The sequence below is a fragment of the Vipera berus genome (assembly GCF_964194415.1).
Source record: "Vipera berus genome assembly, chromosome: 1".
Classification (NCBI taxonomy): Eukaryota; Metazoa; Chordata; class Lepidosauria; order Squamata; family Viperidae; genus Vipera; species Vipera berus.
The window spans coordinates 255,713,110-255,734,069 of record NC_138202.1 but is presented as its reverse complement, the minus strand read 5'-3'; the positions used below and the strand labels follow the sequence as shown (position 1 = coordinate 255,734,069).

The 20,960-nt window shown below is 37.4% G+C and overlaps 1 protein-coding gene across 1 annotated transcript in view; it reads left to right on the top strand.

Annotated features, from left to right (window-relative positions):
- LAMA4 (laminin subunit alpha 4) overlaps positions 1-20,960 on the top strand; it is a 102,066-nt gene that overhangs the window by 27,321 nt on the left and 53,785 nt on the right. The window contains exons 2-6 of the mRNA XM_081346628.1: positions 1,668-1,769; positions 6,702-6,826; positions 14,575-14,655; positions 15,879-16,093; positions 19,823-19,918. Coding sequence (XP_081202754.1) covers positions 1,668-1,769; positions 6,702-6,826; positions 14,575-14,655; positions 15,879-16,093; positions 19,823-19,918 — 619 coding nt within the window. The remainder of the gene's footprint in view (positions 1-1,667; positions 1,770-6,701; positions 6,827-14,574; positions 14,656-15,878; positions 16,094-19,822; positions 19,919-20,960) is intronic.

Below are 20,960 nucleotides of genomic sequence, written 5' to 3'. Positions count from 1 at the left end.
TACCCTACAAGGTTCCATCCAAAAAAGGTGCTAGAACTCTGTTCTGGGTGTTCTATGAGGAAAAAAGCCCTGGGAATTCCTAAATGGCTTCATAAATGTTCTCCTCTTAATAATTCAAAATTCTAGGCTATACATGTTTGCTTGTGCAACATTGTACAAAATTTTAAGTACAATACCATTTAATATATAAAGTACTTGCCAATTCAGACATTCCCAGCTTCATTTGAAGTCATTTTATTTCTGTTTTGACTATGACATTTCCTTTCATTTTATAGACTGGGTGCTTATCTTTTATTTCTCAGCTCCACAAAATATAACAATACCTGATGTAAGATAAGCTAAAAAGGAAGAGGAAGTAATTGTACTTATTGTCTGAATAAGGCACTTCATTATTTATAAAGGAAGACAACATTCATAACTTAGCTATTCTGGAGCTACAGATGCCTTTGCCTAAAAAAAACACACAAAAAACAAAATGCAGGTGTCAAAACAATTTCAAGGCTTAATCATGTTTAGTAACAGGACTGGCCTTTTCTTCTTTGGGTTGGGAAAAAAATTCTCCCCTGGGCTTGAACTCTCCATAGCAAATAAGAATGCTAATGCTGAAGAAAGAATTGAAGTAAGGACTATTTCAGCCCACCTACTGTTTTAAAAAGTTGAATTATAGGCCAGTGGGCAAAGCAAGCCTGTTACTTTTGCCCACGGAAGAAAAAAAAAGTAGCTTGCCAGTTTGACTACTACCTGTACTTACATAAGCCTTCTAATCAATTCTTTTTGCACCAAGGAATATTAAATTACTTAAATCACACAATTTGCCAAATATTCTGATAATACTAGAGGCAACAAATGGAACAACAATTCTGTGTTCTCCCAAGAAAGGAGAAGGGGGGAGAGTATCAGCTGTAGTCAAATAGTTAGGACTGGAGGATAAATGGAGGCAGACAAAATTTGGGATTGTATTTATTTCCTTTATACTGATATAAACTTCACAGCAATCTTCTGAATTCACTTGCTCATTTCTTAGTGTCCAAAGATTCATCAAAAAGTAGGCTGACATTGAAATAAGTGCCTATTAGCCTATTTTTAAAAGCTTATTTCATCTGTTTTATTGGCCATTGCATAAGAGATTGCTTCCCTTTATAACCACTGGAAAAAAATAATTTAAAAAGTAGTGGCAGATCAGTCCCATCTGTGATACCTTGCTGCCAATCTGCTAAAATTGCCTTAATAAATGTGTGCCTTAATGGGTGTATACAGCCTATATTTAGATTAGCTCTTTATCCCTGACTTATCACCTTTTCTGCATGCTTGTCCAATGTGTCTTATTTAGATATATGGATTCGGAAGAACTGTATTATCAGGCTTCAAACAAGGTCATTTTGAAGGTTTGTTGTCTAAAATGTCTAATAATAAAAAATTGCTGTTAAGATTGTAGCTGATACATCTTGAAAATGCCAGAGCTAAGAAAAATATTAGAGCTACAAATCTGAGCTGTAGCAGCTGCATTTGTTTTTCTTGATCTTATTCTTATTTTTAAAATTGTAGGGATTTTTTTTATCTTGAGTTATAGCTACATGTTAGCTAGGCACTATATAGGTTACAAAAAAAAACCTGGGAAAATATAGCCAATTACATGTTTTCCCCCCCCCCTTGGATTTTTCTTGCAGAAATGCCAAGAAGGGTTTTTTCACACCATTTCAGGCCACTGCAGCCCCTGCAACTGCAATAACAATGCCTACAAGTGTCTTGATGGATCTGGTGTTTGTGTGGTAGGTAATCTCTCTTGCTTTGCAATGTCTGTAAATGCCTTTATGATCCTCATAAGTGGTCATTATTATAACTCCTGTCCCAAGAAATCAGATATTTTCTGATTTTTGTAAGCTTGCTTTTCTGTCCTCTAGGTTTTTCCAAGAGATTTAGTTTGTTTGTTGAATTTTTAATGCTGCCCGCATTAAAGAGCCTTGGTGGAACAGTGGGCTAATGCCTCCTTAAGTAACACCAGCTGCCTGCAATTAGTGCAGGTTCGCATCCCACCAGGCTCAAGGTTGACTCAGCCTTCCATCCTTCCGAGGTAGGTAAAATGAGGACCCAGATTGTTGGGGGCAATAAGCTGACTTTGTAAAAATGCCGCTTGGGGTGTGTGTGTGAAAGCCCTAATAAGCAGGCATATAGATAGAATGAAGGCTACTGCTAAGCTTGTAAGCCGCCCTGAGTCTTCGGAGAAGGACGGGATATAAATGGAATTAAAATAAAATAAAAAAAATAAATCTCACTACCGAATGATTCTGGCTGGCTAGGAGGTTGCCTTGGGCTTTGTTTCACTGCTGAAATGCTGGTTCACATATGAATGATTGCTTTTTGAAGACCACAAGCCCACCATGAATGACTTATTGTGCATCCTCTATGCGTACATCACATGTCAGAACCCAATGTGCAATGATGACATTTGTATAATTATCATCTCTACAAGGTGCATTTGGTGCCATCACATTTTGCTGTAGACACCCATGGATTGCACTCCAGAATTTTTGTATTGGACAAAATGTCTCCACAGCTTAAACCAAATTTTCAAAGCAGCTAACAAGAGACCCAAATAAGAATATAATGATAATTTCATAATCCAGTGTTTTTACAAGCTTTGAATTCAGACACCTTAATGTATGCAAACGTGCAGGCCCAAAGAAATCTGAAGCCAGATTTCTGAAGCAATAAAACAACCAAAGTGTCTTGTCAAATCATTCCATAGAAAATAACCAGAATGCTAACAAAAAGGTTTTGAATAACTTTGTATTCAAAAAGGTTTTGAATAATTTTCTATGCTATTGAGCACCCTTACTTCTAGCTCTGTGAAGCTGGCAGATATAGGAATAAAGAAAGTACTTGGGTTTTTGGAATTAGATTTATTGGTAGTGGGATAACACAACAGAATCTTGAAAGCCTATCAAACTAACAATTCCACACGACTTAGAGCTAGTGTACCTAAGGTAGAATTGCTCTGAATTGCCTTATCACCCTTCCTTTCTCTGCTGACTCTGGAATACTCTTCTGCAATAACCTTATTTCATTCCTTAAGTGAAAAAGCAACATGCCCAAGGTCTATTAGGTATTCCAACATACTTTATTTATTTATTTATTTATTTATTTATTTATTTATTTATTTATTTATTTATTTTATTACATTTATATACTGCCCTTTCCCGAAGGACTCAGGGCGGTTTACAGGGTAATTAAAAACCAAAATACAAAAGTTAAAAAACCAAGTTTTAAAAAAAAATTAAATTTATCCCTGTATAAATAAAACCCCAGTTAAAATAAAATTAATCCTCAGCCTGGGCCAGAGAGCTCGAAGAGCCAGGTCTTCAGTTCCCCGCGGAATGAACGGAGGTCGGGGGCAGTCCTCAGCTCCACTGGCAGCTGGTTCCACAGGGCAGGCGCACCCACTGAGAAGGCCCTATCCCTGGGTGTTACCCGCCGGCAATCTCTTACCGGTGGCACCCTGAGAAGACCCTCCCTGTGGGAGCGCACTGGACTTTAAGCTATAATTTATGCTACCATACATAGGTACATTAAAAATTAAATTAAAATACTAATTCAATCCAAACTAAAACGAAAAGAAAAAAAGAACATAAAAGTTTATTATGTTAAGAAGGCCTTTCCACATTAAGTGTGAACTGAACTGTGGAGTCCTTGGAGCATTCTGATGTTTGTTTGTTTTTTTGTTTGCAGAGTTTCATTACCCAACTAGATAACAACATCATAAGTGTGAACTGTATGGTTATATTCCTCTCTTACACTCTAAACATTCTATAACATTTGATTACTACTAAAGTAAATGGTAGTTATTTTAGGGATCAAAACTGGAATCAAAAATTAGGTATCCCTGAAGCTCTGGATTGCCTCTAGAATTATTCCAGGTTTGGTCAAGGTTGAACTTTGGCAGCTTAGTGACATATCTTGGGGATCAGAAACAGGTATTCTGACTGGCCAGCAAATTTGGGAAAGGTTTAGTTAGTTTTGTGAAAAGTTGAGTTGGTTCAGTTTATTTAGTTATAACTGTTAAGGAATTTGTTGTGCAGAGGTCTCCTTGTGCTACCAAAGAGTTGCACAGACAAGAAAGGGTACTGAGAGCAGCAAGAGTCACACAAGAGTACACTGAGTTGTAAAAGCAAAAAAGTAGTTTACTTTTGAGGTGGTGTAAAAACAAAAATGCACAGTCAAAAATAAATAGTCCAGGTCATAAACAATAGCAACAGTCCAAGGAGTAATCCAAACTACAAAGTCTTCTTACCGCTCCAGAGGTCAATACACAGTTCAGGTTACAACAGTAGTAAACCAACAGCAGAGCAAAAACAGCAATAGTAGAGATCAGTGAATTCAGAGAGAGAGAAGCTACGTTCCTAGCTTCCTCTTATGGCCATGAGAACACTTACACACCCATTGGCCAATTAACTTCTTAAAGTCATAGCATTATGGTTAATATATTTTCAACCCAACATTGTAGGCTAACACCATATGCCTAACATTAACTTTGGCAATTTCAGTGCTTGTTAAAAATTCAAGGCATTGCTTAGCTAAGTCACAATTTTGCCATTTACTAGGCAACTACCACCATCATTTCCTTTTTCCAGATAGGCAAACTCTTATTGTTTGCAAAGTAAGCTTAAATTTTTCAGGAAAAAAAAGTCCAGCTACTTCCTTTAGGATTAAAAAAAAGGCAAATGTAAATATTCCCCCAGGATCTAAACCAGCACTGTTATGGATTTTAAAAGACTTATAAGGAATGAGACAATTGTTTACATCAACTTATCCTTAGAGGGTTTTTTAATCATTTTTATGGTCTCTGTAAAAAGGTTTATGGCTTCATTTCCTCTGCTTCTTTAAGCAGCACTTAGCAGTGAACCTGATCGTAACCTTAACCTTTATAGCCCCTATTAAAAAAGTCTGGGTTGATATTCAGTGGCCACATAAGCAGTGGGCACCAGACCCTTGCCAACCACTCATGCTTCAAAAAGTCTGCAAATTGGAAACAGAAGAATTAAGAATTGTGCAATATAAGCTGTAGAGACTTGTTTGCTATTCAGAAATAACACATTTTATATATGTATTGCAGGTAAAAGCTGGGCTGGAGCAAGATGTGTCCAGGCAAGAACTGTGAAATAACATTTAAATATCTAAAAACAGAGAAAGCATCATCCTTAAAGAAAATAAACCATGTCTGCTAAAATGCTTGCAGATTTTCTGTAATAGACCCCTTCATGTAGGTGCACACAGAGAGATGCTCAGTCTAAACCAATGGCAGCAGGGTATGTCTAGTTCTTTACTGGCACAACGCAGGGGTAAAATATATCTTTGCAAGATGCTGAAAAAATATTTGTATCTCCACTCAAGTCAGGAGCAAACACTCCAAACACCATTAATAAGAATGGTTCCTGTCTTGTAACAAACCCTTCATACACAAGTGATTTTTTTAAAAAAAAATGGAACAGTCAAGCTAACTTGAAATTGCTCTCAAACAATTTTGATTGTATATTCAAAATAGAGTACAGTGTATAACTCCTAATATTTCTCTTTCATCCTGCTTAGAAACACTTTGGAAGGGAACAACATAAAAATACCATAAACGAAGCTTGCTTCATTGGCAAAAGTGGCATGGATTAGAGAAATCAGCCATCTCTGGATTCAGAACAAACTGCTATATTGAAATGCTCAGTATATTTCCATATTTTCTCTTGTAAATTGTCCTTGCACCAAATTCCCAAAATTGGGAGGCAGGAACATTTCTAAAAGAAAAAGTGGGGGGGGGAATGGTCCTCACACATTTAGGTTTAAAGATCACATGTAGGCAATATTTGCCCAGAGGCTGACATTCAAAACTGCACTCTTTTCTGTGTACTTAAAAATTCTTTCTGTTTACGGAGAAAAGGATAAGAAAAGGGTGTTCTGCCTTTTCAACAAACAAGAATGCAAAATGACAAACAATAACTGCGCAGAAGCCACCAAGAAATCTTTTTTACAACAGAACTAAATGAAACCATCTTCTTGGATGGATTGAAATATGGGAGATTGCAGCCTTTCTTTCTATTTCTATGCAGTCATTTTCTAAAGTAACCTGGCATACATCAGTATGTCAAAGAACCCAAGCCTCTGAATTTTGAATAAAGTGAAGCAGCAGCAGTTTTTTTCCTTCACATCTAATCTGTGGTCTTCTTCAAGACCCTTTCTTCAATCATTAACACTTAAGAACTGGAACCATTCCTTATACCCGTATGGATGCTCTTGGAAATGAATTGGTAATTACAGCTTAGCCAGCATGTTCATCAGTAAACTGATTCCAAGCAGGCATCAAGAAATGAATTCTTTAATATAGATCTCACTGTGACCAATGATGATCAGGGTGGTGGTGGAATGGCTTATAGAACAAGAAAAAATGGCACCAAGCAGCTCTGAGCAGGCTGCAGAAATATGCCTTCCAAAATTATATCTTGCAAACTATTTGGTTAGTGCTTTGTTAGCAAGCCTGACATGTTCAGCTTCAGAAATACAATTCTAAAATCTTATTTTTATAAGTCAATAAACACCTGATCACCACATCAACACTGGGTTTCTTACACTGATTGCCAAGAGTGTTCACTTCAATAATTTCTGAGTAGTCTGAATAAGTAATTCGGATGTGTTCCTTCTCTCTCTTTCTCATATTACAGGACTGCCAAAGAAACACAACTGGAGACCACTGTGACCGATGTCCAGAAGGCTACCTGGGTGATGTGACCAGAGGGGCACCCAGCTTCTGCCAACCTTGCCCTTGTCCCTTGCCTCTGGTGGCCAAGTAGGCAAACTAATATTTATTTTCAAATGATGTTAGTTATTACAGCCATCGCTCCTGCTGCTGGAATAAAATATCCACATCCAAACTTTATTGAGTTTTAATCTGCCTAAAAAAAATTACATTAGTGTATGTTGCCTGATGTTGCAGACATTATATTTTAGCTTTTTTTCCCTTTTATTTGTGATCTAACTTGTGTGTGAGACTCTTTGGGTTAGTTTTGACTCCTGAAGTGGTTTGCCATTGCTTGTTTCTTAGGACTGAGGGAGAATGACTGGCCCAAAGTCACCAGTTGGTTTTGTGTCTAAGGCTGCACTAGAAACTCACAGTCTCTTGGTTTCTAGCCTGATGCCTTAACCACTGCACCAAACTGGAGGGAACAAATTTATAGTACAAGTGTTCCTTGAAAAAGAAGTATCTATTTCTTTCAAGGATCTAGTTTAATTTCCTGGTTTGAGAACCGTAGCAGCAAATTTGGGTGCAGATGCTTTCAGGCAAATATGTCTCAAATCTTCAGACAAGGCTTTTCAACTATATTACAGATCATGACAGCAATCCAAATTAATAGAAATGTTAATGACGTTTACATATGTAAAATATATGTGATATATTCAGCCGAAGTATTCAGTCTTCTGAAGGAAATTCATAAGAGCCTATTATGAGGAGTGAATGGAAACCCCATACTTATAGTCATTGTTTCAGAGATATTTTGTTATCAGATTCCTCAATGGCTTCAGCAGTGTTATAGCTTCTAATGAACTTGAAAAGTTCTTAGAAATTCAGGGATGTATTCAGAGATGGATCTGCCTTCAAAGTAGCCCATGTTGAACTGTATAACACAATCAAACATCAGGAATTGACCACAGGAAATGTTTTATGATTTTTTTTGTATTGTGTCATAAAATGCTTTATGGTAATTTTTGTCATAAAATGTTTTATAGCATTTCCCTAATTCCAATTCCATGGGAGTTATGGGTTCTCGATTGGGGCACATTCTATAAGTTAGACCATTTAAGATAACCTGGTTCAAAAAATTTTCCTCTATGCTGCACCATTTCACCCAGTTAAAGGTTACAGATACAATGTCAAGTTTCTGACGTATGGGCTTTTCAAGTGACTCCGAGGCATTGTTTACCTTAAAAGTCCTTTATTAGCCTAATACACCGGCAAATACTTGCTCGAAGGAAGCTGGAATCTGAAATCTTTGCCCCTTGCACAATATATTAAAACACAATTCTTCACCTTTCTAATTTTGTCATTAATCATATTCTCCAATTAATTTAAAGAATCAGTTTCCCTTCCATTAGAAAATCGCCAAGGTCTTATCTTCTCTAGTTAGAGATGGCCTTGAAAGGTGCAATCCTACTTGTCCCCCCTCCCAACCTTAAACTAAATCTCTTAAAGCAATACACAAGTTTAACATATGAAATGGCTACTTCTTCATCTCTTGTCAAGCAATAACATTCGATGTTAGCAGCGTTGACACACAAGACTTTTACTAATATAACTAAGATAACATAGAATTCATGGTCATTTTTCTGGCACAAACCCTGAATAGTTCTGTGATCCTAATAAATTGTCACTTCTTATCCTTACAATTTCCATTTCAGTAGCAGCCCAATTTCATACAATTTTTGTAACCTTTAAGCTGACAGACTGCACGGATGGACTATTAGTCTTGCTTCCAAGGCATTTATTACTTTTTTCTTCCATGAATTCATACATACTGCTTACATTGCAAAAATACATTGTGGAAGACAGATGTTGAAACTGTAAAAGATCAAGTAAAAAATATCCTTGCCTACTTCTTTCCCATTGGTAGATATATTGTGGTGCAATTAACTATACTGTATGATTAAAAAAAAAGGTTTCACAGTTTGCAGTGCTCTATGCCTAATGTGGATAATGGGTTAGTAACATTTTGGATCTGTTCCAATGGGTGGAGATAAGGCCATTTGGTTTGTCTCTTAGATTTAAAGGTTTTGTAACATGGGCAAAAGATGAACACACAAAAGAAAATATTGGTACAACAAGGGAAATGAATACAAGTCTATGGAAAACACTTACATTTACTCAGCTAGATTTATGAGAATGCCTTTAGATGAAAGGAATTCTTTCTTAGAGTGTGTCCTACATATTCGTAGGAGGTCACCCTCTGAGGAGCTGTGATGGTAAAAGGTATAGTATCTCCAAATCTATGAGATGCCTCTCCTCACCCAATACACATGGACTGTTGAAAATACCCTTGTAAAAAAACATTCATGGCAAACTGAATTGGCCTTGAAGAGAAACATGGAGAACATTTAGTCAGGAACTGTGATCCAGCAAACCAGAATTTTTTATTCACCGACCAGAGCTCAGAGACATATAGCTAGCATACTGACATAGTAGGAAGGCATAAATAATGTCACACAAATGGGTTTACCTAAAACAGTCCAGTTTCACACTTGTAATTTCCACCATGTCTGCCTTTTTCAGTGTCTTTTCTTTGCAACGTAGAGAGCCAAAGGTATATAAACTCAAGCTCTACATTTCCTTATGGCTGTTCAGCAAAATGCAAAGCTTCATGGGAGTCCAGTATATAATATACTGTATAATGTACAGGTAGCCTTTGACTTACAACAGTTCATTTAGTGACTGTTCAAAGTTACAATTGCACTGAAAAAAGTGAATTATGACCATTTTTCACAGTTACAACCTTTGCAGCATTTGCATGATCATGTGATAAAAATTCAGATGCTTGGCAACTGGCTCATATTTATGACCATTGCTGTGTCCTAAGGTCATGTGATCACCTTTTGCAACCTTCTGACAAGCAAAGCCAATGGCGAAACTAGATTCGCTAAACTGTCGGGTATTACTAATTTATCAGCTGCACTGATACACGTAACAAAACTGTAGCAAGAAAGGTCATAAAATGGGGCAAAAGTCACTTAAAAAATGTCTCACTTAACAACAAATGTTGGGCTCAATTGTGATTGTAAGTCGAGGACTACCTGTATTACTGATTGCACGCCACAAAATCATGTCATTTCTTTAAAGTGATTTCATCGCTTTAGGGGAACCAACTTTGATCACAGTGCAACATAAGAGTTTTACTGAAAAATGGGCAAGATCCTGAAAGTTCCAATCGATTTTATTATTGGTACAATTTTAAGGAAGCACAGAAACTCTATGAGAGGAGCTTGAGTTTCTGAAAATGCTCCTTTGCCAGAAGCCTTTCATCGGTTAAGGAAATTGGTTCAATTCAACCCATTTAGAACAAGTGTTGAATCATGCTCTAAATGTGACACCTCTTATTAAATGTAATATACTGTCTTCTGTGACCTGAGATTTTTTTTGGGGGGAACGATGTGGGAAAGGGGACAGGTTTCCTTCTTTTTAGGGATATCTTTTTAATAGTGTGAGTTGCTAGAGCTATCATTCTCTCCGATCATCTTTCAGTCCTGTCCCTAAACTTTAAAACACTGAATGGAAAAATGCTCGCTAATCTCTAGTGTACACATGCAGGTAATTTCATGGAGATAAATGTTAATACACTATATGGTAAAATCCTAATATACTACATATAGCATCTTTTAAATTCACTCTGAGGAACTTACATGTTATGATAGGTATGTTTTTCTAGTATGCTTAACCAAAAAGGACATCAATCTTTTGGCTTTTCAATCAATGGAGTTCTTATGTTGCTTTTCTTTAAAAGAATGCAAATGACCAGCTGTCTACAAGGAATATAAATCCTTTCATTCCCCACCATCCAGTCAGAGCTGAAGAAGCTTCTTGGATGGGAAGCAAAACCTCTTCAAAGAAAAACAAAAAAGTCCAGTTGCCACTTGAAAAAAAGCACCTTTGGGACAACCATGACCTGGATGACTGAGAATCTCCATACAAACTTTTCTTTAAAAAATTATCCAGTGCATATATTTACATTGTAAACTGTCTTAGGTTAAGCATCCACACTTTCACTACCTACCATACACAGAAACGCACACATATTTAGTTTCTTTTTGGAACCCAACTTATTCTTGTTTGGGGAAAATATATCTTTCACAAAGGAATGGCTCTCTGTGTAGATTTTTTACCTCAGAAAGGCAGACACTTACAGGCTCCATTGAATGAAGCCACAAAGATTTCTTCAACTTGGACTCAACTTCAGCATGCTCTTGGCGACAATATAGAAATGGATTGCTATTGCCTTCAAATTTTTTTTCAACTTCCTAGTTTAGTCTACAGCTGTGGTAGTTTCTCATCCTAGGACAGGGGTGTCAAACTGCTGGCCCGCAGGCTGGTTGCATCTTACGGAGGCCACACCCACCCCAGCTCCGGCAATGGAAAAAAAGTCACGATATGTTGCAACACATCACGTGACGAGGCAAGTTTGACATCCGTGTCTTAGGACTAATCTGGCCTGATCTGCTTAGCTTTACGAGATCATCCAAAATTAACTAAATGTTGTCACCTGCTGAGGCTTTTAACCCAAAGCAGACTTTTCCCCATTCAGCATTGTTATTTATTCTGATTTCTGACAGGCGTCTTTCCATTTTCTGCAAATTCTCTATAGAAAATACTTTCCTATTCAACACACATGCATTTATGCACCCCTCCACCCCACCAGAGATCTAAACCAGAATTTATTCTACTATCTATATGTATCAGAGGTCATTTTATTTTTTCTTAGAAAATAAACTTCTGAATTGCAAAATATCCTGCCATCATCTTTAGGATTTCCATTTATTTACAACCCCATTTCACATCTCCATCAAGGCAAGGAATGTTTCCTAACTCATCTTTCCATCATTGTCATGAAAATTTTGCCAAATAAATGCAACTGATTTAAAATCTGGTTTACGTCTAATTGATCCTATCAAGAGCCATATTCAAAGCTACTGTTCTGTGTGCCCCTTTCAAACAAAAGAAACATTCTCCAATTAATAGTTTAAACAAAGGACACATCCATTTTTCCCTGCCCTTAGAGTGGTTAGGATTTGTGGTACACATTCTCAAAGTATTATTGTCATTATTATTTTCACTTTATTCACTTTTTCCTTTTACATTAAAAATGTGTTATTACAGGAATGTAATTCCTTAAAAGTTATGGAAAATAAAGTCTTGCTTTGCTGTTTTGCAACGAAGAAACTAGCTGTATGAGTAACAGAATAGGGATTTATAAAGTCTGACCAAAAATGTATCAAGTTCTTTAAACTGGCAGCTTCATTATTTACACAGTTGTTCTTGGAACTCATCTGTAGGGATTATGGTGGATTTTCTGAGCAGGCATGGGGGGTATGGAAGATTATCTCCATTCATATCAGATAGCTTGGGAACTTGCAGAAGAATCCTGGGACAACTGAACACCAGTTATTTCAAATGTCAGCATATGTGATTAATTTTTTTAATTCCCTAGAATTTTTTTTAAAACTCTTACAAAAAATACAGAAATATGCCTAGCTTATTGTTATGATGTCCGGATCTGGAGTTCCTTTCAATATATAAGGAATTAACTCTGTGTAAAATAGGTAGAGGAGAAAAATGCTCCAGGGATGAAACACAGTTGAAATGATGTCATTAAAATGTTAACAGAAGGCAATGTGGGAGTACTATTTTTCATGGCAATCTCAAACAAAAGTCTCTCTGACCTTATAAACATCTCCAAACAAGGGAAGTAAATGCACTTATAGTAACTCTAGAGAATAGTGGCTTAGACATGCAGATGAAATAGAACAGAAGCCAAAATCTTTGGATCATTTTTTTTTTGTATTTCAAAAAAAAACCCACAGTTCTTTATTTGCATTTGATTAGCTACTCAACAATCTCATCCAAATTCTCTGGAAGTTATGGGCTCCATACAGCCAATCCTGCTGGTGTTAGAAAAACTCACTTCTGGCCCCCTGATCTAAAGGGAGTTGTTTGAGATTACCACCCACCTGTTACAGCACCTATGTTCTATATTTTGGATAGCTAGGTAACCTGGGAAGAAACTAGATTAATAAATCCTTGCTCTGGGAGAAAAATATATTTATATTATTTCTGTAACCAGCATTGTCTACTCAGTGAGTCTGACAAAATAGACTTTGGCCCATAAAGTTTATGCTACAGGAAATATATATAAGAAACTGCCTTGTGATTTGGGTTTTGGAATCCAGAATTCCCCAGGAGGAGATAGAATTGCCAAATATTACTGAGCAGGCAAAGCATGTGATTCTTTAATGAATGACAGCATCTGTAACAAATGTACTGTATCTTTTGGTTACTAAACAGCATAGTTACTTGAATAGTTCTTCTTAGTTTGTAAGTTGTAATAGGCCAACTTTCAAAAGCTGAGTAATATTTGAAAAAAGATGCACTACACGAAGAAATAAAATATCTAAAATAATGTGAATTAAAGTATATTATTATATTATCAGGGTAGTGTGCAAAGAATTTCCAAACCAGACAATTAAAAAAGGTAGTATTGTAATAATGCTTATCATAAAGTTTCCCAACTAGTTTCCCAATTTTCCTTATAATGGCAGAGAATTTTGGAAGCTGCAGTCCAAATATATTGATAATTTTCCAGATTGAGGAAAGCTAGTTTATAGCATTCAAATATAATTGATGTGATGCATTAGTTCTCTACCCAAAATAAAAGAATGCTAAAATCACACTGAGTTAACTTATTCTTGTGCATTATAGAAAAATCAGATGTTGCCCTTCATTTGCTTTTCTCTGGATTTCTCTAACACATTCAAAATTTCAGAGATCCAATATTTGTGCATTCCAAGACAGCAGCTGTGGCAAGGACTGATGCGGCTGAAAAAATTAATCTCTGCTCTCTTTTCTTTCCTGGGGAAAAATAGAGTAGAAAAAAGTGTTGATTTCCCAGCCATATTTGCTCCTTCCCACTTCCCTTTTCAACACTTTTATTTATTTGCCCACTGAAGAGTTCTTACAGCCTGGAAGCTTGCATTACTTTACCTTTGCTCTAATAAAAGAACTTATCTCAAATAGATTTCAGTTAAAAGAAATTTTTCAGATTGTAGGTTGAGTTAATTTTTCTTTCTTTTTTAATAATCTTATAAAGGCTCCATAGCAGGCAATTGCCTACGGTTTGAATCTAATTAACTTCAATGGAATCTGAATGAATTATGTTGTAAGGGTCTAAGAGGATCGTGTATATAAGTTATACACCACTTGGCATTTTTGGCAGCAATAATTCTCCCTCAAAGCAGCCAAGGACTGAAATGAAGGAAATGAGAGACCCTGAACATATGTGTTCATACTGAAACCAGTTGGGAACAAATATAATTTCTCTTTGTTCCTCTCCTATTGACAACCAGCATAAATAACAGCCACTTCATTTATTAATTATATTATTTGGAAACTAGTATTCCCACTTTGAAGTCATTTAAAACTGACTAGTGAGGTCATTACTTATCTTAACTTCTTGTGACCTCAATTTTATCTCCTAGGAGTGGCTAAACCTTAGATCACAATGAGGTATTCGCAGGGCTTTTTTTGTCATAGAACGGTCAGTACGGAGTTCCGGCACCTTTTTTGGATGGAACCTTGTAGGGTAGGCAAGGCGGGTTGTATGACATGTGTGAGTTCCAGCACCTTTTTCTTTTACAAAAAAAGCGCTGGGTATTCTAGCATTCAGCGATAAAGGTACAAAAGTTTTCAGTGTAAACCTATTGAGGTTCTGTGTTATACAGATGGCATTCATAAGTGTGTGAGTAATCATTTCTAATAATGACTTTTTAATATACATTTAGTTTTGGAGTCTCCTGTTACAGAAAAAATGGAGTGGTGCGCTGTAAATGCAAAGAACATTATGCAGGGTCAAACTGTGAAAGGTAAGGATATATTTTAAGAATTATAAATCTCAATGTTGATTATGACAATATATATATGATTTAACAGGTAAAATTTCTTCTCATCCCTGCACTTAAATGGAGGGGAGAAAATCAGTAAGTGTTCTTATACTACAATAATAAAAGGGGAAAAAAGGTGGACCTCATATGTTGTGGTACATGTAATTTAGCTGACCAGACTAACTGAAAGTAAACTGAGGGGGTTTATAACATCAGCATCTCAACAAATGCTTGCCCTGTAGAACTCCTTGAGGAATAATATTAACTAATTTTATCATTAGCAATGCAGTCGCTTTGCTTCTCTAGTCCTAGCTCCAACTGACTCCTCACATTCATATGCAACTCACAAGTGTACAAAGTACCCATCACACTTTGGGTGCATAAAGATCCCCCATCTGTATTGAGGGGAGGAAAGGAAGAGAAGCATAGAATAGGATATTGTGAATCAAATGGAAACTCAAATGAATGGGAAGAACAACCTATAATGGGGCTGCACTTGCATTATCACTTTTTTAAAACAAAACGTTAAGGGACATAGGGAGCAGGCTGCTGACAGCATGAGGTTGTCATATGAGCATTAAGAATTATGTAAGAATGAGCTGCATTTCAGTTTGATTTCCCACTGAAAGGGCAAGCAGGACCCAATGGCCCCAGGAAACAATGTTTTTTTTAAAAAAAACTCTTTTCAAATCTCTTCAACACCTGCGTCAAAAAATTGAAGAATATATCAAGCAGATGAACCATGAAAATTATATTACAGCATGACCTTTTGGCATAATTTTTTTAAGAATTTATTTTCCTCACTAATCTGCTCTTTCAAAGATATCAGCAGCTGGAAAGGTTGCTAGTAATATTTAATAAAAGGCATTGGTGTTAAATAAGTGTAGGGCAGCATTGCAAATTTCAACGTTGGAACTCATCAGAGCAATAGATCAGACTTTTGGGTGTCAGAAATACTCCAGGTTTCTACCTTGTTGTTGTTGATTTATCCCTCCAGAATGCCACCAAGGGTAGGCAACCTTGGCTCTTTTATGATTCGTGGACTTCAACTCCCAGAATTCCTGAGCCAGCGTGGCTGGCTCAGGAATTCTGGGAGTTGAAGTCCACAAGTCATAAAAGAGCCAAGGTTGCCTACCCCTGCACCAGGCCAAAGGATCTGAAAGACATGCATATTAATAATTGCTGGGTTTGTATTTTCACTCCAGATGTGCTCCTGGTTATTATGGAAACCCTTTGGTGATTGGCAGTTCTTGCAAAAAATGTGATTGCAGTGGCAATTCGGATCCTAACTTGATCGTTGAGGATTGTGATGAAGTGACAGGCCAGTGTCGCAACTGCATGCGTAATACCACAGGGTTCAATTGTGAACTCTGTGCTCCTGGTTATTATGGGGATGCTAGAATAGCCAAAAAATGCACAGGTACTACATTTCATAAAATATGTGATTTGTTCCATGGATTTGCATGAAAAGTGGACCCTCTGTTGACTATTTATTTATATTTCATAGTTCTAAACCACCCATCTCCCTCAGAAATATTTTACTTTTGGTGAGTTTATAGCAAAGAACAGGTTTTATGGATATGTAAAATAAAGTTGGGAATATAAAGATAAAAATAAACAGAACAGAAATGCTCAAGCAGGAAACCCTATACTATTTCATATAAATGGTTGTTCAATCTCTTCTTAAAAAGCTTCAGTGTTGGAGGAACATTGCTAAGGAACATTGCCACTAAGCTCAGACCTTTCATTTAAATATCATATAGCTTATAACTAGAGGTATACTTCGTAGTGCTCTGAAAATTATTTCAGAGGGAATCTTGCTTCTTTGTGCCTTTACAGTAAGACAGATTAATATATTGACATTATTATCCATAAAGGGTATCTGTGTGCTTTGCAGCAATGCATTAATCAAGCAGTGTACACTTCATATCACAGTAAAAACCAAGCCAGTCTAGGGACTAACCTAATTTTAGAAGTATAATAAGACAAAAGTGCCAAAAAGTTTTAATGTATTCCAAAAACGAACCCTTTAGAAGCCCAACATTTAAAAATTGCACACGCTATTCTGTTTTTTTTAATCTTGAAAGTAGTAAATAATTTTACCTTTCAAGCAGAATAAGGTTTTAAAAGGACCTTTATATTATATTGATGCTAACAGTCTGTTAATTGAGATAATACATACAAATGTTTGAGAACTTTGTCCCACTTCTCTATAGGAGTTAGGTAGATTCAGTTCTCATCTGTAGTATTTTAAACATGCCAACATTATAGAGAAATATAACCAGTTTTATTCTTAGAATTCAGAGATTAAAAGGTAGATATGAAAAATAATGCAAGAAGTTTTTATCAGCGTTATAGTGTTAAGGCATAGAAATTGTAAATTGGCAAGCATCTAATGGGAAATCACAGATATTCTATTAACATGATTGTGCAAATGAGTCCATTACCAAAATAGCATTATTTTGTAAATGTAAGAGCGTAGACATTCAAAATTGCAAGAGTGTTACTTTTTGTATGTCAGAAATTTCCTCAGAGCTGTTATGCTGCAAACTTTCTGAGTTGTTTCACATATAAATTATTTAGGTCGTAATTAAAAAAATATTTATTGTTCAATTGCAATAATTGCTTCTAGAATTATTTTCTGATTTATGGCATACTTTTCCCCCAAACCTGTGGGTCCATTTCTTGCTTTATAGAAAAACAACTATTATCAAATGTCACAATGCCAAATGCCTCATGTCTTAAAATAACAGGATTTGTAAAGTAATACATAAATGCAGCATTAAATTCACTGAGATCTCGGCAGAACCATATAGCCATGTTCAACATAGACACGTAAAAAGGATGTACATACAATGAACCTCTTTGATCAAGCAAAAGTAAAGGCTAATAAACATAATCATCCAGATAACGAAAGGATGAAGAGCCAGTTTGGTATAGTGGCTAAGGCACTAGGTTAGAAAGTGGGAGACCTTGATTTTTAGTCCCACCTTAGGCACAGAGACAACTGAATGACCTTCGGTCAGTCCCCCTCTCCCAGTCCTAAGAAGGAGACAGTGACAGAAACCACTTCACCAAAAAATCTCGTCAAGAAAACTGCAGGGTCTAGTCCAGGCAGTGTTCTGTACCAGCCTGCTACCGGCCTTGCAGAAAAGGCAACCCCTTTACAGACGGCAAGAGGCTGGAATGACGTCTGCCAAATTTATTACTACAAAAAACAAACAAGACACGTACCAAGATACAGGAGCTTTGAAACACTATCTGAGCGGTTGCTTTCAGCAAACCAGCCCTCCCCACACAAGTCCTTTATAAAGAGTTCAGGGCGTGGCTTCTCTATCCCTCCTTCCGAGAAGCCCCATTGCCTTCCTCTGTTTACTCCTACTTGACTGCCTCCTGCGTCGGGCGTCCTTGAACAGGGCCAGCTGTGGGTCATCTTCATCCACGCTGTCAGGCTCACACAGCTGGGTCTCCACCAGGTGAGAGGGGCCTGGCTGGGGGCTCTGCGGAGCCTCAAAGCCATCATCAGCAAGTTCTTCAACACCCCCCTCCTCCCCCTCATCTGAGTCATCCAACCCAACTGCCGAACCCACAGGCTGACCCTGAATCACAACAGGCAGTTACCAGAAGTTAACACTGACTACAACACCTCCTCCCTGCCCCCCGCCCCCCAGGATTCTAATAGAGATAGTATAGAGTAAGATACTGAATCTGTATACTAAAATAAGATTTAAACTATACTATATTGTGATTAATGCTTGTCCAAACATTTTTTATCTTGATCAACTATCAGTCAGCTATTTTTTTTCTAAGCCTACTATTGGCTTTGGATTATATCATTTGAGGAAAGGGAAAGCATATCTTGTCCTCATAATATAAAATCCTAGAGGTAGCTTTGCTTCTAATGCCAAATTATTCATCAAATTCAGACTTAGGACATTGAATGGCTTTCCTCCTGTCCGGTTTTTCTAATGCAAGAACCTGAACTAACATTCCAGGATCATAAGTATGATGTTACAATTTGGGGGTGATTATGTAACATCTGTTTTTAATTCACCATTTTAAGCCCCTTTCCCCCCCCTGTACAAAATTGTATGAGATTAACAGCATAAAGAGTCTTGACATCTGTAACCAGTCATTGTATCTGAACTTAGAGTAGGTACGCTGCTGCAGCTGAATGAATAAGCTCCAGAATGTTCATACATGATGCAAGGGGTCAGGATATAAAAACATCACCTTTCTGATAAGTCCACGCAGTGCCTTTTTAAAGGATGGAAGGCAAGAGATTCCCAAGCCACAGCCAAAGTATAACTCAGTATTTTAGATGATCAGATGGATCAGTATTTTTCATATGAGTATGAAAAAATATTCATTCAAATATAATGTCAAGAGTTATTTCACATGTCTGCCTACGTGCCTGATTCTCGGGCAACTGACCTCAATTGACAAAAACAACAGAGAGAAAAAATCGTATGGTCAAGAGCTTTGGACAGCAATTGAGATGGCTATAGACTGAGAGTAATGTGGAACAAAATGATTGAGGAAAGAATCACCAGGGAGAGGAAAATAAAATGAAGGGAGTTTGAGAAAATAGATAGAGTTATTAAGAAATGAAGATTCAAATGTACACTGTAGAACCTCCGGCTGGATAAATAGCATGTAAAAGATGTCTCAACTCACCGAAGGGGTGATGGCATGGGAAGTATTCAGAAGGGACCCTCCCTAGTTTTACAGAGAGTAAAAAGAAAGGAGGGGAGAATTACTTTCAGTCTTGCAAGATTCTATTAATGTAACACACACACACACACACACACACATACACAAACACACAAAGGAAGAGCTAGTACTTCTTATCTAGACCAGAGGTCCCCAGGGAGCACCAGGGTCCGTGGACTGAGGTTTTTCTGTGGACCGGAGGGGATGTGGTTTCATGTACTGCCTACGTCTCACGGATGGAGCTTTTTGGTTGTTTGCGCAGACCAGCTTATGGCATGCCCCAGCCCAGTCCCGGTCCACGGACTGGGGGTTGGGGACCCCTGATCTAAACTACCTCAGAGAGCTCACAATATCCCAGTATGGAATAATTATTTACTTGCATGCTTACAGTCTTAAAAACAGCTGCACGGTAATAAACTGACCTGTCTTTTCCCAGCATGCAACTGTGGAGGAGCACCTTGCGACCGTCGAACAGGACAATGCCTCGGAGAACCTCCCATGCCTCCTCCGGTCACAGATTGCCCAGATATCAGTAAGAAGAGCAGGGATGTGGTCTTTTGCGACACTCAGTCCTTCTTCCCCATGTTTACATCTCCAAATTATACATACTTGGGGTTCATTTGGGCCAGCTCTAGTTTATGGAATGATAGAGGTAAAAGAGGTAGACCTTAGAACAGATAATCGTTGACTTACAGTACGACTACAATTGAGCCAAAAGTTTCTGTTGCTAAGCAAGAGAGTTGTTAGGTGAATTTTGCCCCAGTTGTTAAGTGCATCACTGCAGTTGTTGAATTAGTAATACAGTTGTTAAATGAATCTGGTTTTCCCATTGACTTTGCTTGTCAGAAGGTTGAAAAAGAGATCACATGATCTCGGGACACTGCAATTGTCATAAATATGAGTCAGTTTCCACGGCCCTGAATTTTGATCACATGACCATGGGGATGCTGCAAGAGTCGTAAGTGTGAAAAATGGTCATAAGTCACTATTTTCAGTGCCGTTGTAACTTCAAACGGTCACTAAATGAACTGCTGTAACTCAAGGAGTACCTGTACATTAAAGTTTGGCATGGGAAATTACCTGAAGTAAGACTAGGCAGCCTGTAGTTCTCAGGTCTCTGGGAGAGCCTTCTGTTTAGCCAGATGCCTGAACAAGAGGCAAGAACATGTTAGGAAAAGGAAGTAAAAGAGAAGGATGGAAAAGAAGGTTTAGCCCATAAACTTTAGCTCTGACCATTCACGCCTTGTCTCAACTCCAAGATGTGACTCCCAAGAAATTATTTTATTTATTATTTATTTATTATATTTTTATACCGCCCTTCTCCCGAAGGACTCAGGGCGGTGTACAGGGCAATAAATATAAAAACGAAATACAAAAGTTAAAAAACAATTAAATATTATGCCCAGATTTAAAACAGTAATTAAAAAACATATTAAAACCCCAACCCTAACCCATCAAACCAGGTCAGATTGCTCGAAAAGATAAGTTTTTAGATCGCGACGGAAGGAGCGGAGGTCGGGGGCCATCCGGAGCTCAACCGGCAAGCGGTTCCACAGGTCTGGCACGCCCACAGA